The sequence below is a fragment of the Actinia tenebrosa genome, unplaced genomic scaffold (genome assembly GCF_029948245.1).
Source record: "Actinia tenebrosa isolate PJP-AT-01 unplaced genomic scaffold, QUT_ActTen_1.0 PGA_scaffold15__27_contigs__length_11533743, whole genome shotgun sequence".
NCBI classification, from domain to species: Eukaryota; Metazoa; Cnidaria; class Anthozoa; order Actiniaria; family Actiniidae; genus Actinia; species Actinia tenebrosa.
Window position 1 is genome coordinate 368,200 of NW_028292575.1, and position 20,230 is coordinate 388,429.

The following is a 20,230-nucleotide window of genomic DNA, read 5'->3' on the forward strand; positions in this document are numbered from 1 at the left end:
GTACAGCGGTACTTATATGATTGAGTAAAAACAAGTCCGCTGTACACAATCTCGAACCCAGAGTCTTCTGGCTTTTTGGTCAGCGAGCTTGTGCCGGTAAGGTGCTGACGACATATCAGGCGCTGGAGGACTCAGGGTACAAGATTGGCTGTACACAAATTAACTCATACATAAAATTGATTCAATTCAATTTTCACCGTTCAACTATAAATTTATGATATCAACAAATTATTTCGTTTCATGACGCAATAATATTAAAAACTTGATAATTTGGAACATGGAGTAAGCACCTATAAAACACAAAAAACCTTCAAAATGGATGATCCGCCATCCCTTGTTTTTGATAGCATTTGTCACTTTTAAAATTCTTAAAACTTACCGTATACTTTTCATCAAAAAATAAACCAAAAATGTTGCAACAAGGTTATTGCTAGCAATATTAGTGACTCGTTATTAAAAATTACAAAATTTAATCTAAAAGCAAATTAATTTGTGCTTTTTTTCGCGTTCCCAGCACAAATTTATTAATTCTATATATGTGCACATGCGCAATTAAATATGATCCCAAAATGCATTGCAGTATTGCAGGTTGGAGAATTAGTTCCAGGATGCAACACGAAGCGTAATTTGGTTTTCACTTCAATAGCTTCCAGAGTGTAAAACAGAATCTTATAATGCATGTGGTTTTAAGCTTTTTCTCATGTTTTGGCCCATGTGTATATGTTAGTGTTGTGCTTTGGAGGTGGGTGGGGTGGGGGGGGGGGGGGGGCAGAAGTTCCTTGGTAATATACAATGGTTTGTACTTCGGTGAAACAATCGATAGTAATGTGCCAGAAATTTAAATAAGCAGAAGTTATTCCACTCAGAGATGAACAAAGCTAAAGCTTGCTATTTCTCCGATGAACTTGGAATACATTCCTCTGGGTTCTTTTGATGTCTGCTCAGCTGTGTCGATTGCGTGAATGTCTTATTGCACTTTCGGCATTTGAATGGCTTCTCTCCGGTATGTGTTCGAATGTGATTATTAGAGTCGTAGCACCAGCGAATGATCTTCCACAGAAGCCGCATTTAAATGGTTTTTCGTTGATATGAGTGACAACATGATCACGAAGTTCGCTGGCATCTTTAAAGACAGTGGGACAGTGACCGCAGTGAAACGGTTTATCGGGAGCTTGTGAACAAATGTGCATCTGTAGAAGCACTCTTTGACTGAATGTCTGGTTACACTGGCCACATTTCCACATATTTACTTCGCCGGTGTCGTTCAGATCCATTGGAAAAATTCCGTTGTGTTGGCTTAAACGGTCCAATCCGTTTTCCTGAAGGACAAAATATTTTGAATTTATGAAAGAGACCAAAACCAGAAATTTTAAATCAAGAGAATATCAAACAAAGATAAGTGGATGATTGATCGATTGATGGATGGATGAAAAAGATAAATGAAAGGATGGATGGATAAGCAATAGGATAGGATAGAAAGATTAATGGATGCATTGATGCCTGCATGTACGGAAGGTTAGAGGATAGATGAATGGATGGTTGCACGGTTGGATGCATAAGCAATGGTAAGGAGGGATGGATGGATGGATGGATAGGATGGATGGATGGATGGATAGGATGGAAAAATAAATGGATGCATTATTGCATGCATGTATGCAAGGTTAGTGGATAAATGAATGGATGGTTGCACGATTAAATGGATAAGCAATGGTACGGACGAATGGATGGCAAGAATGTTCTTTACCTGCCCTAATCCATTATAAAACATGTCATTTTCTCTTGGGATGGCAGAGTTCGGACTTCCTAAAGGATTCCTCCAAACTGTTCCGGTTTCTATTGAAATAAAAAAAAAAAAAGCAAATCACTTTTGACAAATAACAATATAATAAATAACATGGCTGCCATGAAAACCCTCTAAAATAATTAATCAACTTCACAAACCTTTTCTTGGTAAATTCTTCAATAATGCAGGGATATCGATGAGTTCCGAGTACTTCTCGTCGTACCAGACCAAAAGCTCCCGTCCAGCGGGAATGTGTTTGTAAGCACGGTAATATATATTGCCGCAATACTGGAATACTGTCATGTTTTGTTCTTCCCTATAACGAGCACACTGGATAAAACGCATCCAACTCGACGTCTTTTCGTCTTGGCCATCAACGTAATGGTTGAATTTTCCATCTTTATAAATCTAGACAAATACAAGCTTCTATTAGTACAAATATTTTGGTTTACGTGAAGATATAGAGTCACTATTCTAGGGCTGAATAGTCCTTGACATATGTCATATTTACCTCCCACATATATCGGGTATCAGTATCCGGTTTTATCTCTTCTCTGGTGACTAAATGCCCTTCATACGGGCCGATCCACGTACCGGGGGGTACGGTACGTGCAGCACAGACACCCAGCTTCGCTCCAGGAATACTTGAACGACAAAGTTGTACCTCGTCTGGGAAGACCAGTGCAGCAAGTGGAGAAGACGACCTTCTTCTCTCAATTTTTTCTGGAAAAGGGGGAAAACGCATACAAGAGGGTTAAGAGAAATTTTAAACTTTTATGACTGCAGTAATAATGAACTCCAAGGTTCTAGATGTTTGGTAGAGTTTATTCACAGTTTTTGAGTCAAACTTTTTGCGTCTTTCCGATAAAATGTTGGAACCCAATGAACTAATGGTCCCCTTCACAGTTCCCTGCGCCATCTTGAAAGATAGCCGTGCCTTTGCATCGAAGTGAGACGAACAGTGAGCTTGCAATAATAGAGACCCTTTTTAACACCTTGGACAATTATTTACATATCTCAATCATTGCAAGCGCACCGTTCGTTTCGCTCCGAAGCAAAAAAACGGCTACCTTTCAAGATGGCGCAGGGAACTGTGAATGAGTTCGCGTATCATTTAAAAAAGTTTCTGGAAAAACTGACAACTTACCAGTTTCTAATTTTTCTTGACTAACTCGTCTCTTTTTGTCGTATTTATGTCTGACATTTTCGGGGTCTACAGCGACCACTTCACGATGACCATAAAGAAAGGCATAGAAGTCTTCCCAGGAAACCTTAATTCGATCCTTTGATGGCGAGGAAACTGTAGGCTTTCGTTCCTCTGGTGAAATCATCGCTAGAAAAAACAGTTTCAAACTTGAAGTGCTTGATAAAAACGAATTTGATGAGTTTGAGAAGTCAATTGAATTCGCAGAAAATCGAGAAAGTAGTTCAAACTGTTGATGCTGAAAAAGCAGGAAAAACTATGAAGATGTAAAGACTAAATCTATCGAACTGCGAGAAGAACAGAAGAATTTTTCGTTATTTTGTTATAAACAATGATTATTTTATGATTGTTATTATCGCAAAAGAAGTTTCCAAATAAGTTTCTTTTTCTTAACGTCTTACTGTGAAACATCCCACCGAATTAACTAAAACCACCAAATAGTTTTGTTTTAATAAGTTTATGTTTTGGTAGATTAAGTTTTTAACTACAGAAACACACTGAAATTTTTGAATTTAAAGTCCAGACAATGAATGATATTTTTAAAAATGTTCTTTCAGCGACACTTCGGGGGGCCTTGCTGTCAAAATGAAACTCACACCATATTTCGGCAACTTCTACATCATTAAAGAATACGATTTGAAATATCTTAAAAACTACATGTACAAGATTTAGACTTTAAGTATCTACTTAACGCTAAGGGTTTTCGCGGTAAACGCCGATAAACCTTTTTGTTTTTGAATAGAAAACAACAATTGTATCGTTTAAATTGAGATTAAAAGAATTTCCTTCAAATTAACTAGTACTATGAGATTTCCAAACTATACAACACAATCATGACAAACCTTGTATTGTGAAGTTTCTATTTTCGCGACGAAGACTTATTCACAGGAGGGTTTGGAATTGAATTATTAGTATAGTAAGCAATAACGACTGGTAGTATTTCCAGGTTAGTTTATCCCTTAACCGGTTGAAATTCTTTTATATTTGCAGGGTGTCTTAATAATAGTTTATTAAAATTTTATGAATTTATAAAAGTCAAACACTTTATGTACTGTTTAATAAACGAGCAGGAGTGTTTTATCGGGTATAAAACACGAGGCGTAGCCGAGTGGTTTTAGACCCGATAAAACACGATCTGCGAGTTTATTAAACGGCTTAGAAAACTCATGATGTATGTTCTCATATGGTACAGAATTCTTTACGAAATGAACCAAGTTTGATAGAGAAAATCCAAGTTAAAGTTTATGCAAATGAAGACGAATCTATATCCGATATAAAATCACCTTCATGGTCATGATTTCTATTGTGTTTTCCTCATGAATTATTAATGAGTTTTCTAATTACTAATAGTATAAGCGCCGAGACTAAAGTACCGTTTTCAATAATGACTCACAAATCCTTCAATAAAAGAAAAGTGTCTCGCAATATTCTCATAGTACTTCAAACAGATAGCTTACACAGATACTATGTTTGTGGGACGAGATATCAATTACACTGGGAAAACTACCGCAACAGTAAATAATTGTTATCTGAGTCAGAGCCTTACATTTATTACTTTATAAGAAAAACAAAATTCACATATAATGCGTCTACAACTGAAATACATTGTAACACGTTTCTCTTTTACTCCGACGAAGGACTAGCGTCCGAAACGTCAGTAAGTTTTTTCATCTTTTCAAGGTGTATGATTTACCCATTTATCATTGCTGTTTCATTAGAAACACCGACGCAGCTCACAGTTTTTAGCTAGTTATGTCTTATTATATCAAGTTGATAAGTAAATTGCATAAAAAAACATTTTTTTCTCTTCAACTATAGAGTCTTACATAATGTTGTGATAATAGGTGGAATTAGTAACTTTTAAAATAAATCACACTAATTCAATGGTCAATGCGTCCGCACCTGAAATACATTGTTTCAAGTGCAAAACTAGTACTAATGGTGTATCTAAACAACAACTGGTGCGAATCTCAAAGTAATCTTAAAAATAAAAACATTCTGTAATCAAATCACGATTACAGGTTTCGAGACACGTGTAAGGTGAAAAATCCAGTTTAGTAAATTACGAATCTTTGTAACCTGATTATGACCAACATGGCCGAAAGCTCAGAGTCCGAAACCTTACAAAAAAAAAAAAAAAAACGAAAAAGCTTAGTGTCCAATTCAATTCTACATATCTACGTATAAAACGAAACAACATTTTAGGTGTGAAAAATCGTTTATGAAAAATTTCTAGCAATTCTAACACTAAAATGTGTATGATAAGAAAACGTTATTGGCTCAAGTGTCAGCGGTATCACTGTGGCTAAGATAGTTGGTGTGCTTCCTACTGAGCGAGAACTTCGACCTCAGTCGCTCTCACAACTTGTTCTGACCCAATCCCTAATTTATTTTGGGATTTAACTTTGAATAAAGGCATCATTTCTAGAATGACTGCGGTTAACCTGGAAGGTGTGGTTAACGAAGTTATCCTAGGTTAACTAAATTCAATGAACAACTCCCGACACTCCTAACCAACCCAGAACTAGTTATAAAAGTTTATATCAATACATTTGTAATAATTTCTCTAACTTTCTCCTATTATTAAGTCTCACTTTTACATTGGAATTGGTTATACAGTCTCGAGTGTTCCAAAACTAGCACTGAGTTACACGGGAAGAATATTTTTTTCACAAATCTCGTAAACTTAAAAAAGTATGAAATAAACTGGTAGGAACTTGTGGATAAATTGGATCACCGTAAAAAGCTTTGTGAAACTGACGTTTCGGACGTTAGTCCTTCGTCGGAGTAAGTCATGAGGTAAACTCATTAATTCAGATCATTTTGAAAATTTAAAGCGACAAAACAATGAAACACGAACTTGTTTAAAATACATCCATGGTTTTTGAAGCACATATGAATTCAACCTGGTTTACTTTCAAGACGTTTTAAAGTAAACATAGTCAACCATTTTTCTTTCAAGCTCCTATTATCTAATTCTCATTGTGCTATGAATATTGAACATTTAGTTCAAAACGTTAGTATGTAAAATTTGCATCGGTAATCGTCAACAATGTTAAGAAAATGAATGCTCACAACCATTTTATATTTTAAAGAAGATTAGAAAATTATACTTTTCATTCATAAATGACGTTCTCAATTTTTAGATGAGTTAGAAGTCTTTTAAAATGGCAAGGACAACAAATGAAACCGCATTTTTGTCTCTTCCTTCAAAAACTTCAACTTAACTTAACTTAGTCCTCGAGTTTCGTATTTACGATTTGAACAGCAAGATCAGTTTTAAATGCATCAAAAACAGACAGGAAATCAATACAATTTTTTTACGTGATTTTTTAAATCATCAAGCCTTTCTTGTTTTATTCGTGCTTTCAAAGTTCTGTCATTTTGTCCTAAAATGAAAACAGAAACGACAAGAGTAGAGTTTTTTGCTACTCGTTTGACAGCTAACTGGCACAACACGGCAAGAAAGTAAGTACAAACGTGACTTGTAAAACATTAATATCCTTATAAAGATTTTACACTATAAACCGAAAATTAATTCTAATTAACAGAAGTTTTTATCACTTTTTCACAAAACTGAGAAGCGAAATTCAGTTGTTTAAAAATTACAAATAGAATTCCGAATGAAACTTGATGCAAAAGCAAAAAAAGAAAAAAAAAAGAAAAAAAATTGAGAGCAAGTGAAATATGGTGGAAAAAATAAATCCTTCAACATCTGAGGTTACTTAGTTTAAGTTGCTGCTGTAATTATTTTGAATAAAATATTGTAGTACCTGTCGTATTTGTCAAAATACGAAATTTTATTGACACGATAAATGACTTACAACGATATAAAAACTATAATAGCGTACCTAATAAACCTCATTTTTGGCCAAATTAAGGCAAAAATTTTCTATTTTTTTAACAGTCTCTTTCATAGTATTTTTGTAACTTCAAGATGTTTAACTGGAGTTTTAACCAACAAAAAATGAATAAATATTGTATATCTCTATCGAAACAAAAAAAGATATAACTTAAACTTGAGTCGATTTGGGCAAATTAAAATTTCTAGTATTGGGATTCCAATTTTTCTTTCAAAACTTTTTTGAAATTTGAAATTGAACTTCAATCGATCTTATATTAAATCGTTTCATTCTTCTAGAAGTAAAATAGTTTATCGACTTTAAAATCAAACACTTAATTCGATCTTTTTGAGGCGAATAAATGCTTTGACCTCCGGTGGTGGTTGCTAACTATGAATGCTTTTAGTTTTGTTTCGAAAAGAATGAATTTACTTAGTGAAAACCACAGCTGGATAGCTTTATCTCACCGTTTTGTAAACAAAACGGGTTCTTGAAAAACTTAAAAGCTCGCCGAAGAAAAACAGAGAAGTGTATACCAGTTGGTGAAAAACAAAACTTTGTTAGTGTTTCCAAACAATAATTTCCCGATGTGTGGCGATGATTTACGTGAAAATTCTTCGAGAATCTAATCAATAAACCAATTAACTTAGTTTTTTTATGAAATAAAAATTGTGTTGATAAAAGAATTATACTGGAATTATAAGTGAAATTATTTCTATAAAATTTATTGATTAAATGTGTTTGTTATAAAGCAGTGTCAGTCTACAAGGATGACTCAACCGTTCGAGGCAAGAATTTATGTTACAAACACCTGTCAAAGAAAAATCGCAGTATTCTTTACATGTTTTGACATCCAAGACTCCACAAAATCGATAAACAATGTCTTTTTCTATTAGAATAACAATTGCAGTTTTTTTTCTAAATCGATTTGGCGGAATAGGATAGGAATTGGATTTTGCAAAGAGATCACATGAAGAGACGAAATGTTTTGCATTTTTCGTTATAAACTGCAAGTCAAGTCAACTAGACACTTTTAAATTATTAACATTTATGCTATCCAGTTATCGGAAATATAAGTGGGTTGTAATAAACGGAATTTCTCTTACAGTTTAACTACATCGAATTGATTTAAACAGCTCTTAATAAAAATACCACTTGAATTCTCGTGAATGGAAAGAAACAAGTTCAAAGGAATTTGGTCACTACAGGTAATGAGTATATAAAACAACCAAAATCACTAAATATCACAAAGAGTATTTCTTAGAAATAGTGTTACCTATAAACGATTACATTTAATGAGGTTATTTTGGTGGAAATTTAGGATTTCATCTAGGAGTTAGTTGGGGGTACTTAGCACTGAAACCAGATGCTTTTTTACATACTGACTGACCGTCCCTGCATAATAACAAACTAGAAAACTTTACGACGAAAATACAAATGGTACTAAATGGAAATAATTTACCTTGTGGGAGCCCTTGGATAACCCAAGTAGTTTAGTTATGAGGTTAATCCACCAAATGTCTTCGTTTAATTGACAGGATAACGAAAAACCAAGTTAGCTGTCAAAACTCCAGCACGAAGTGATTGTCACCAGGGATTTTTTTGTGGTAGATAAAAAAGAAATGTAGTTAATATTGATGAAGTATAAAGCAAACTTAGTTGATTGGAGAGACAAGTTTGAAAACAATGACAAAGGATATTATGACATTTCGTTTTAAAAAACTAAATGAAATAATTGTAAACAACAAAAATCCTTTTTGAATTTCCTACGTTTTTTGCATTTGTGGTTTTCTTCCAGGAATTGACATCACGTGTTAAATAAAACCACAGAAAATCTTAAAGGAATATTTGAGAATAATATAAAACGTATTTCATTGATAATTTTTTTAAACCTGTTATTTTTTCGCTCTGTTTTCTTTTTTTTTTTTGTTTTTTTCATGCCACCTATAACATTGGTTTTACTTTTTTGTTCTTCGTAGCATATCGAGCACAATGAAAACTTGTTCACGTGTTTTTTCCATTGTTTTTTTTCCCAACCAATACAAAGGACATGCCAAAAAACTAAAAATCCTCATTCCAATGAATTCAACATTCTTCAAAAATTAAAAACTAAGTTTGAAGGAATCAATATTACAGCCTTTTATGGATTATAATAACTTCACCTCCTCTAATTAACTTATTTAATATTGAACTCTATTTATCATTTCATTTTTCGTTTATCTAAACACCGTTTCAAAGTGTCAATTCAACAATGATTAGTTTATATTATTGATAGAATTTTCTGTTTCTTCCACAATTAATACACTAAATAGCGTAGAAAATCAATGAATAAATGAGTCGATTAGAAAAGACTGCAATTTGGTAGTACTTATTCTAGATCCTTCGAATCCAAAAATAAAGAGCAAAAACTTATTAAAAATTAAAAGCAAATAAGATTTCTTTTTTAATACTTTCTTAGGCCGTCCCTCTCACTATTGATTAACTTAAAACAAATTTTCGATAGAAATTCTTAAAAAATAAATAAATTAAAACATCACATATCGTTTTTTTTTTTGGTTTTTTTTCCAATCTTGTGATGATTTTCTTTTAGTAAAAGTCAAACGAATTTTGTTGGTAAAATATTATGGTGACTAAAATAATAAACTATACTTCGACTTTCTATTTATTTATATTTTGACATATTTATTTATACTCGCGGGCAGATCTCATGCTGATTTATAACAGGCGCCAAGTTAACGAATGGTGACTATCGATTAAAAAAAATTCAGATCAGTTAGCCTTAGTAAAACGTTCATTATGTATTGTAAGAATGCGAGTAATGACTTTTTTAGAGCACAGTTGAGATATTAGGTTAATTTGAGGGGAAATTAATAGTTGACAAGGATATCTCACTAACTGGTTTACCATCCTAAACTAAATATCAAATGGATGTGAAATTTCAAGTAAAATTTATCATAACTAATGTCTGGCTGTAGGCAGTTTCCTGTGCACTGAAGTCAAGCGTAACGTTTTGCTCCAGGAAAATAAGATTGCCTCTCCATTTAGGTCAGGTTTAGCATTAACGATCTACCATCGACACCTGTTCTCGGTGAAGTACTAAATGAATATATGGCACACTTTTTTCTAAATTCCCCATCATTGACCTAATTATGTAGGCGTTGCTTAATTACCGCAAACCGCCTTTTTTGTCGAGCCGACAATAACACCAGTAGGAGAGAAGGGGCCAAACTTGACCAGACCTTGATGAAACTCTGTGGGACGTAAAACCTTGTTTCAAGTTTTCCACTCCGTGAAAGATAATCGCCATAAAAATGGCATTGTGAATTAGTTCGTTAAATTTGGTGTTAAAAAAATGATGAAAAGTCGAATTTTTGGAGTATGGTTCATAATTTTATTCAAAATATTGCTCACTGTGTACAAGTGCTTGTATGATATAGCTCCCCATACCTGGCTGATGCTATAGAATCGAGAAAATTTGCGCACTTTCAGATCTACAACGATGGAGTATCTAGAAGAACAAAGATCTCGTCTGGTGACCTATGGTGGCAGATCTTTCTAAGTGCTGGACCCAAACTGTGGAATGACTTCCCACTTCAAATTAGGAAAAGTTCTTCAATCCAATTATTCAAGAATGAACTGAAAACTTATTTGTTCAAGAACTTTGTCTCCTCTGGTTCAAAGTGAATATCAATGAACTATGACATTTATCAATATTGTAACATACGTCTGTAATTTATTTTATTTTTTATTGTGAAGCGCCATGAATTTTGATATGTGCGCTATATAAGTTTCATTATTATTATTATTAATATCTGTGGCTTAAATATTGTCTCAAGGATCGATCTGTGAGTTACCGGCCGTAGTAAAGTGGTCAATGTCCTTCAATGATTTTGGATGACCGTAATAAATAGGGTATGCGTCCGTTAGAATGGAGGTGAGCAAAATAGAAGTTCCCTGCTGCGGCACCACCATTTTACCAGTTACGGCAACACCCCGCGAAGATTATGACAATTATGGCACAAATTGTTATCAAAACCAATGCACGCTACATCATCAGTTGACAAAAGGACAAGAGCAGTAAAACTGGTGGTTTCGCTTATACCAGACGGGAAACCAGACGACGTTGCGGCGATGGTCCCGCGTGTCGAACCATTAACGGAACGAGTTCTCATCTGCGCATGCGTTTCCTAACCAGTAGGAAATCACAAGGAAACTGAAGAAAGGCGAGCCATCACGGTACAGACATCACGGACGTTTTCAGTCACACGTGTCTGTTCGAGAATCAGTCCGACTATTCGGTTGTCAGGCCAAATGCAGTTACGAATTTCGGGTAAGGCTTTTACATGGAAAGTGAAAGTGTAATAAGGTTTTATTAGACAACTTTCCCAGCAATAAAGTACCAATCAACGCGGTTGCTTTGATTGTCCACTTAATACAGTACCACTCTTTTGTTAGGTTGGGTTTAGTTTTATTGTTTTAAGACCAGTTTTCCGAGTAAAAAATAAAACTGTTTATCGTTCAACAAAGCTTCCGGTTCCTCGGAAACAATCAGTAAAACCTCTGACGCGTGAGTTGAATGGTTGAACAGCTCGTGTGAAGAATATTAGAAAGTAGTAAGGATTGTTTGATGAAGATGTGTGAAAAGACTAAATCTCTTCCCTTCCCCTCCCCCCATCGGGCATATCATATATTATATCATATTACAGAAGATATAAAAAGAATTAATTTAATTTTAATCGCGAGCACGTGTCAGATCCCTTCTCACTCGTTCCTTCAAGTTTAGCAATACGTGAACCAAACTGAATGGCTCTTTTGGGTAAGACCGCTGAAGACGTAAGACCCAGTAACTTTGCTGCTCGACGTAATAAGATCTTCTCCCCAGTCCCTCTCGGTAATCTTAAGTCAGCCTGAAATCACGAGAACTTTTTATTAAGTTCGGTGGGTTTGACAGAGACATTGCGATTTCATATTGGGCTTCCTGAGTCCAAACTAAACATGCGCTTTGAGAACACTGGGCTACCTGTGGCTAACTACAAAATTATGTTTGTGTTTTATCTCTATTGTAAGATTAATCTTATGCTATACTATAGAACTTACCTTGAGCCAGACAGGGAGCCCACTTAGAAAAGACACAACTTGCTCGTCAAGAAATGGAAAACGCGCCTCGCGCCCGTGATCTGATATACAGCGGTCATCTCTACCTAAATTGCGTTCTGATATTCGATTGACTTCCATCTCCATCTCATCCACCAATCCCTGCCAGCCTTGTTGACTACAGATAGAAGAAACTTAATTAGAATACGAGAATATTGACCACGTGACGTGAAGGCGTAGCAAAACTCAAAATAAATCATGACTCTCACTTGAATTTTGATCGGTGTCTTGCGTATCCTCCAAGCTGCTCGTCTGCTCCCATCCCCACCAGTAGAACCTGCGCATGGATGAAATACAGTAAAGAAAAGGGATTTTGTATGAGTGTAAATTTCTCTGTACAATAGCAACAGCGGTAGCAACAAAAGTAGTAGCAGCCGCAGTTAAAACAGCAGGGCCCGGTTGTACGAAGCCTGGTCCAGTGGATAAATTTATTGGATAACAGCATCGACTTATCCACTGGATAAGGATCTATCCGTCGGATAACGCTATCCACCCTTCGTACAACCGGGCCCAGTAGTATCAGCAGCAACAACGCAAAAACAGCAGCAGCAAAAAAAAAAAAAAAAAAAAAAAATTTCCAAGAATAAAGATAAATACAAAAAAAGAATTATAATGTTGTTGTTGTTACCTTTGCCACGCTGGTATATTCATACGGATGAACGCACTTTGTAGAACCGCCTGTAGTTCCCATAATACACGTCGGGCAACGTAATACGCCACTCCCCCTGGCCGCAAACCATAGTGCACAGCCTATACTATCATCTAGTACGGAGGTCAGGGGGGACACCAAGTGGGTAATATGCTTCAACCTATATACACACACATATATATATATCAATAGTCTGTTAAACGTGGTATGGATATAACAATAGAGAACTATCTTGTTAACAAAAATCCTGCATTGCTATGAGTACCCATTAACAAAGGGGTATGGGAAGGGAGAAAGATTTTCGCCCTTTTCGTCCAAGGACAACCGCAGACCGCAATGCACGCAGGCTAGTTCACAACAACAAAATACTCCTGACCTTGCTTCCTGAAGATCTTTCAGGTTAACATTGACCTGCAAAACAAACAAAAACATATTTTTTTCTAATTGCGCCTAACTTATCAATGGTATGGCTTTATTCTCGAGGCGTTGACTAGTTCTGCTCTGTCAACAAGAACCGAAAATTCGCAAAGTATTCTGATAATAAAACGATGCCATCGCGCAAATGGTCTGGTACAAAGTTGTGCAACTACGATTTGTTCTTCCCTTTTCTTCTTCTGAAATACCATTAGAATCAACTTTAACTTCAATACTACGGCATGTTTTATTTGTCAAGTGACCTATTACCTCAATGAAGTTCCACTGCCTCTGAGGATTAATCATGTTCAGTTCTAGAACCCCTTTTCTTCCCGTCAGTCTGTCTGGAACATCAAATCTGGATCCTCTTTCTTCTTCTTCTTCTTCTTCTGTTTTGTTGGGTTTAGGTTTCTTTTTGTTTGTGGGGTTTTGTTTGGGAACCTTTTGCTCGAATGCAACATTAATGAGATCTATTGATTCGGTCATAGGGACAAAACTGAAATAAAATACAGCTGTAAAAATATTGTGGTATAAAACTTCTGAGAAGCGATAAGAGGTAATGAAAAGATGGATGGATTGACGGTTGAACGTGTGGGTAGAATAGACGAGCAAACGGATGGATGAATGGAAGGACAAATGCATGGGGGCATGCCGATGGCGTTGCTACTGCATTGTCTCTCCCAACTGTAGTTCAATCCTAGGAACGCAGGTTTGATTCCTGACTGAACCACATATATGTTAGTTGAGTTTCTTTGATGTGTTGCTCTCTCCCTTGCCACAAGGGTTTTCTCCAGGTTCCCTCTTAAGTTTTCCCACTCTCTCTGTAAAAATCAACATGCAAGTGCTGTAAATAGTGAATGTTAGTAGTAAGTGGTAATGCATGTAGAGTGAACCACACAAAACTGAGCCCATTAGATGACTATACAATATAAGTATAAATATATAATGGATTTATTAATTTACCTGTCTGCTAATGCTGCAAGAACAATAGAGTCTATTCCACCAGAAAACAGAATGCCAACTTTTGTATCAACAATTTTTTTTTCTTCACAGGAATCTTCATCACAAAGTTCATCCTTTCCACAGGGTAGCTTTGCTGGTGAACTACCAAGTCCATGACTTTCATACTCAAGTTTTTGTTTCTCACTATTAGAATTGATCCTTGGTAAATTAAATACTCTCTTCCTTACTGCTTCACCGAGTACCGAAATCAAAGATTCTGGTAAGCTGTCCAAAGTCATTTCCTTAATTTGATAATTGCATTCTTTTACATCTAAAGCTGAAGAGCCAGCATCCTTGCAAATGGCAGTTAGTTTGTGGAAGTTATTAGATGTCATAACTTTGTTGCACAATTCTTTCAACGTGTCAATGTTACGTGAAGTAGCTCCAGATCTTTGCTTAGAAGGCTGATTATTGGACACAGGGGAAGCAGTGACATCTCTTCCCTCTTGTCCCATTTCATGTTTTTGTGTTAAGCATTCATTGTCTGAAGACGAGCTTCGTATATTTTGTTTATCACCGCCAGTATTCCTTTCATCATGGACCAACAGAGCTTCTCTTTCTAAGCTTCTTGCAGTGTTGTTAGTGTCTTGTTGATCGGCCAAGTGCAGGGCAAATTCTAAGTTTTTTCTTACTCCATTCCGCTCTCTTTCATTTGTATATTCATTACCTAAACATTCCAGGTCAGATTCTGTTGGAAGGTCCTTGTTAAAAGGCTTCACAGGTGCCTTCATAGTAAAGAAATCATCATGTGAATCAAGGTTCATGGGGGTCAAAGTCCAAGGATACTTTTTGAGTTTAAAAGTGTTAAAATTGAATGCTTCTACATGCTGTTTTTGAGTTGTGTCGTGTAGTTTTGTTTCAAGACAATAAATACCATCAGCAGGAATTTCTTCCCAAGTCTGAAAAATGAGACAACTATGAATATCAATAAAATGTATACATGTACTTCCAGTGCCCTTCAATTAACTTAAACTAGATATTGAAGCCTCACCACACCACACCATAGCATTGATTGCCTTTTAAACAAATTGCCGGGATCATTACCTCATTACCCTGTGCTTGTAATTATACTTGCTGGATATAAGGGTCATACAATATGCTGTTTAGTATTGCAATAGCTGGATCATTTTCCAGGTATCCAACTTACCATGCTCATGTTTTTATCCTCGTCATTTCTCTGTGCTACAGATGACACAGCTATAACATCATCATCATCTCTTGGAAGATGCCACACAAGACTCCTCCTTCCAAAGTAATCTCGTCCAAACCAGATCTTGCCCTCCATTGGTTGATAATAAACAAATGACCAAGGTCCTTGGATGTGAGACATTACTTTCAGAACATGGCTGGGGGAGTTAAACTGGTTGCCAAGAAGATGTGCCAATAATGAGGTGTCATTGCTATCTGCAGGGATCTGTTGAGTTTTGTATTTGAAGTGAGTACTTGGACTTCCTTTGTCTAACATAACACAGGTAGCCCACAACACAGGTAGCCCACAACACAGGTAGCCCACAACACAGGTAGCTCGCAACATAGACAGCCCAAATTTTCATTGGTATAGTTTTGGATGTCCTTGGGCTTCCTTTGGAGGCTATACCACAGGCAACCCAAATATGAATGAAACCTCACACATTATAGCAATACATGTACATAGAAGAGTTTCTTAAAGCAACTGGGGCATGGATTTATCATTCCTCTGCCACTTTGCTAGACTCAAAAGATCTTTTCCAAGATGTAATTGAAAGCCCAGATAAAGATCCAGGATTTCAGGATTATGGGAGTAATATCGAATCTAAATATTATACCATTAAACAAATGGGAAATTTTTTCACTGAGACCAGCAGGAAGAATGGATTCTCCATGATACATTGCAACATACGCAGTCTATCTAAAAATATATCTATGCTGCATGATATTCTTTCTATAACAAAAGAGGTTCCAGATGTTATAGCTATTTCTAAAACGAAACTTAACGAAAATAGTCGGCTAAATATTAGCATACCAGGATACGAATTCTTGAATACAAATTCCAAAACTTCGGCTGGAGGTGTTGGCCTTTATTTGTCTAATCAATTGGAATTTGTCCGAAGAAAAGACCTTGAATTATCAACAATTGACATCGAGTCATGCTGGATTGAAATTATGCGTAAGAAAGAAAAAAACATTATGATTGGTTGTATCTATAGGCATCCCTCTGGTGACCGTGAGCTTTTTAGTGAAACTATGAAGGACCAATTGGAAAAATTTAACAATAAGGGGTATGAGGTATTTATTTTAGGAGATATAAATATCAACTTCTTGAAATATAATGTCGATAATCAAACATCCGAGTTTCTTGATATGTTGTTGAACCTTGGATTTTTTCCTCTTATTACTAAAGCAACAAGAATCACGGATCATACCTCAACTTTAATAGATCACATTTATACGAATGTACCTCATAAAATATTGAAAGCAGGAATTTGTTTAGCTGATATTACCGATCACCTTCCGGTATTTTGTACAGTATCAAACAGGCTCCCTGTGACAGGCGAAAATAAGTATTATAGAGATTATTCGAACTTTGATAATGATGCTTTCTTGAAAGACATAAAAAATGTTGACTTTAAAAGCCTTATTACAAATGATGTTAACGAAAGTATGAATAGACTTGTTGAAATGCTTCAGAAGATATCTGATTGTCACGCTCCAATACGGAAGGTAACTAAGCAAAAAAGAAGACAATTGAAAAGACCATGGATTACCGCTGCTGTACTTAACTCAATTAAGAAAAAACAAAAGCTCTTTAAAACACACTTCTTAAGTAATGACCCGGAAAAAATTAAGTATTATAAAACGTATAACAATAGATTAAATAAAATCAAAGAAGCTGCTAAAACAAATTACTTTAGAGCACAGTTTGATTTAAACAAAGAAAACTTAAAAACTACATGGAAGCTCATTGGTATGATTATCGAAAGGAAAAAAGCATCGTCAGTAACAAGTATCGAAAAGATCATTCATAACAATAAATGTCATACTGATAAAGCTAGCATTTGTCATCAGTTCAATTCATATTTTATAAATGTTGGCCAAGATCTTGCTGGGAAAATACCGGAGGTTGATGTCAATCCAAGCCAATACATAAAAACATCGAATCCAAGTAGCTTCATGTTTCGTGGGATACTTTCAAATGAGGTACACGATGAAATTCTAAACCTGAAATTGAACAAATCATGCATTGGTGTTCCGCAAAAGTGCATAAGAATATCGAGCAACCACCTTAGTGAAGCATTAACAATAATATTTAATCAATCCCTGCTTCAAGGTATTGTTCCCGATGTTCTTAAAATTTCTAAGGTAACACCTGTCGCCAAAGGAGGAGATGCCATGGATCCAGCTAATTATCGCCCAATTTCAACTTTATCAGCTTTTACTCAAATTTTCGAAAAGCTCGTCTACAAACAGTTGATCAATTACATTGAAAAACACAATTTTTTATTCGAGTTTCAGTTTGGATTTCGAAAAGGCCACTCAACTTCACTAGCCATTACTGAAATAGCGGACAACCTAAGGAAAGCAATAGACAATAAAATGTATACTTGTGGTGCATTTTTAGATTTTTCAAAGGCCTTTGATACTGTTAATCACAAAATTCTAGTAGAAAAGTTAGAACTATATGGAGTCAGAGGTATTGCGCTAAATTGGTTTACCAGTTATTTAACAAATAGGCAACAATATGTTGCTTTTGGTAACAACGTATCCTCAAAACAAACGATGAATTGTGGAATTCCTCAGGGTAGCTCTCTTGGACCTCTCTTGTTTTTATTATATATTAATGATTTGCCAAACTGCTCTGATACTCTGAAATTTAGAATATTTGCTGATGACACGAATGTCTTTGCCTCGCACTATGACTTAAGGGAACTTGAAAAACTAATGAACTCTGAGCTCCAAAAAGTTAAGACATGGTGTGACGCAAATAAACTATCAATTAATTATACAAAAACAAATTTCATGATCGTGAAATCAAGTAAAAAGAAAGACGCGGTAATTGATCTGAAATTTCAAAACAGAGATGGTTCAAGCAATTCTTTACAAAGAAAAGACCACATAAAATATTTAGGAGTCATAATTGATGACTGCATATCATGGAGATACCATATTTCTTATGTCTGCTCAAAAATTTCACGAAATATTGGAGTGATATCAAAATTACGGCATTATCTCTCCATTCATCAACTGAAACAAATTTATTACAACCTTGTTTATCCCTACATATCATATGCAATATTGGCCTGGGGAAGCGCTTATAAAACGCACATTAAGAAAGTGCAAGTCAAACAGAATATAGTTGTAAGAATAATGTTCTTTGCTGTATCTTTTGGCAAAAACACCGAAAGCGCTCTTCCCTTGCTAAATCTCTTGGAGCTTCTCACAGTAAATAATATTTATCGTCTTCATGCTTTAAAATTTACTCATTTATGGCACAAAGGTAAGCTCCCAGAGACACTTTCCTCTTTTTTCAAATATGCAAAAGATATCCATCCTTACAATACCAGGTACGCAGCAAAGCAAAACTTGCATAAATCACAAGTGCGTACCAATATAGGCAAGCAAATGATGGCTAATATGGCGATTGAACTCTGGGAACAAATTCCTAGCCACTTAAAAAATGTTAATGTATTTTCGTTTGCGAAAAAATTAAAAAGTTATTTACTTGCCGACCAATTACAGATAAAAATTTAGTTCTTCCTTAGATTTTCCTTTTTCTAAATATTCTATTTCTTTCTTCATATATGTTAATATATACCATACATGTCATTACTCTAATTGTGGATTAACAGTTTTATTGTTCAGTTAAATTGTAATTATTTTTTATGTACTTGGTTCTTCTTCAGTTTACTCCAATGTTAAATTTTAAATTGCTGGGGTCTAACTCGAAAACCTTATGGTTAATTTAGACCCCAGGCTCTGAATTATGTTCTTTTGACAATTATCTATTCTTTATTTTCTTAGTTGTTTTCTATAGTTGTTTTTCACATTTCATGTAAATTTTCTTGTATGAGCAAATAAAATTGTATTGTATTGTATTGTATAATAAAATAATGAAACTAACAATAAAACTTTACTCACATGGATACCATCAAACACTTCACCATTCCAAATCAACACATTCCCATCATCATCTTCAAGAGGTTGTGAAGTGAGTGATCCTCGAAGGTGAAGCACTGCTCCCTTAAGAATGAGCTCATACATCTGACCAGACTCATGATCAGAAAGTATCTTCTCCTTAGTACTAAAGTCATCCGGTCCTCTCCTTCTTATAAGTGGTTCAATAGTATGCACTAAATGCTAGGTAAGGAGATTGTTAAGAAACAAGATTATTCTTGCAATACTGATTGGAACAGGGATTGCTGTAAGTCATAGAAGTGAAGGCATGCAGTATTGGCAGCTGGGGCATGGATTGTGTACCCTTAGACAATCAGTTCCAGAAATACTAAGGGCTTGGGTCTGTTGTTGGCAAAAAGTGGATGGTATTATCCGACCGATAAATCTCTATCCAGTGGATAAGTTGATCAGGTAGTGCTATCCACCCTTCGTACAACCAGGTCCTTGAGGTAAGGATATGGACAGCTGAGATGGGTATGGTCACAAACACTGGTAATGAAACATGGATGGCTGGATGATGAATATAGACATCCAGCAACCGCAAGGAGATGTGCTGTACATAGCTGAAACAGGCAAGGAGACTGGAGACATATGCATATTATTGGGATGCATGTGACATCATAGCTGCCATCTTGGTTGATAATAATGAAGCATAATCCTCATTAGCTTCCCTAGTTAGATAGCTTACAGGGAGAAGAATGTAAAATACTAAAAAAGACAAGCTCTAAATCTATAAAATAGACACTTAACTATGCATTGTACGATGATAATTGAGCAAAAGTTCAAGTTCAAGGGAACAGATTACTTTGTCAAATTAACTTACCTCAATTCTGTTCTTACAGCATGGTCCATCCTTAAATACACAGAAAAATATACCGCACATTTCGGTACCGATATCCTTTAACCCCTACCGTTAAATAATGTTAATTTTATAAATGAAAACCGCAAAAAAAGAATTTTTTCATTCAATCTAATCCTCAACACTTAATTTTGCCGCCATCTTGAAAAGAACCAAGTGCCCGCAGTAGCAA

General features: G+C 35.4%; 2 protein-coding genes across 2 annotated transcripts; both read right to left on the reverse strand.

The window, feature by feature from the left end:
• Positions 1 to 769: 769 nt before the first annotated feature.
• LOC116288855 (putative histone-lysine N-methyltransferase PRDM6) lies at positions 770 to 8,475 on the reverse strand. The gene is given in 7 exon segments (XM_031695716.2): positions 770 to 1,028; positions 1,031 to 1,319; positions 1,745 to 1,833; positions 1,942 to 2,191; positions 2,295 to 2,506; positions 2,931 to 3,116; positions 8,292 to 8,475. Coding segments are annotated over 6 exon segments (1,164 nt in total). The 5' UTR covers positions 3,115 to 3,116; positions 8,292 to 8,475; the 3' UTR covers positions 770 to 888.
• Positions 8,476 to 11,180: 2,705 nt separating this feature from the next.
• On the reverse strand, positions 11,181 to 20,229 carry LOC116288853 (asparagine synthetase domain-containing protein 1). Its single transcript, XM_031695714.2, has 10 exons — positions 20,023 to 20,229; positions 19,164 to 19,382; positions 15,196 to 15,462; positions 14,010 to 14,947; positions 13,317 to 13,542; positions 13,009 to 13,043; positions 12,612 to 12,792; positions 12,193 to 12,260; positions 11,927 to 12,101; positions 11,181 to 11,736 (listed from the first exon to the last, which is right to left on the reverse strand). Exons 1-10 carry the CDS (start codon positions 20,080 to 20,082, stop codon positions 11,551 to 11,553), a joined length of 2,355 nt encoding a protein of 784 aa, XP_031551574.2. The 5' UTR covers positions 20,083 to 20,229; the 3' UTR covers positions 11,181 to 11,550.
• Between the last annotated feature and the right edge of the window lies 1 nt (position 20,230).

Coding starts and splice junctions, on each gene's coding strand:
- LOC116288853 (XM_031695714.2), bottom strand. CDS start 20,082: ATGTGCGGTATATTTTTCTGTGTATTTAAGGATGGACCATGCTGTAAG. Junction 13,543..14,009: donor CTTGCAGCATTAGCAGACAG/GTAAATTAATAA, acceptor ATTTTATTTCAG/TTTTGTCCCTATGACCGAAT. Junction 12,261..12,611: donor AATATACCAGCGTGGCAAAG/GTAACAACAACA, acceptor ATCCATGCGCAG/GTTCTACTGGTGGGGATGGG.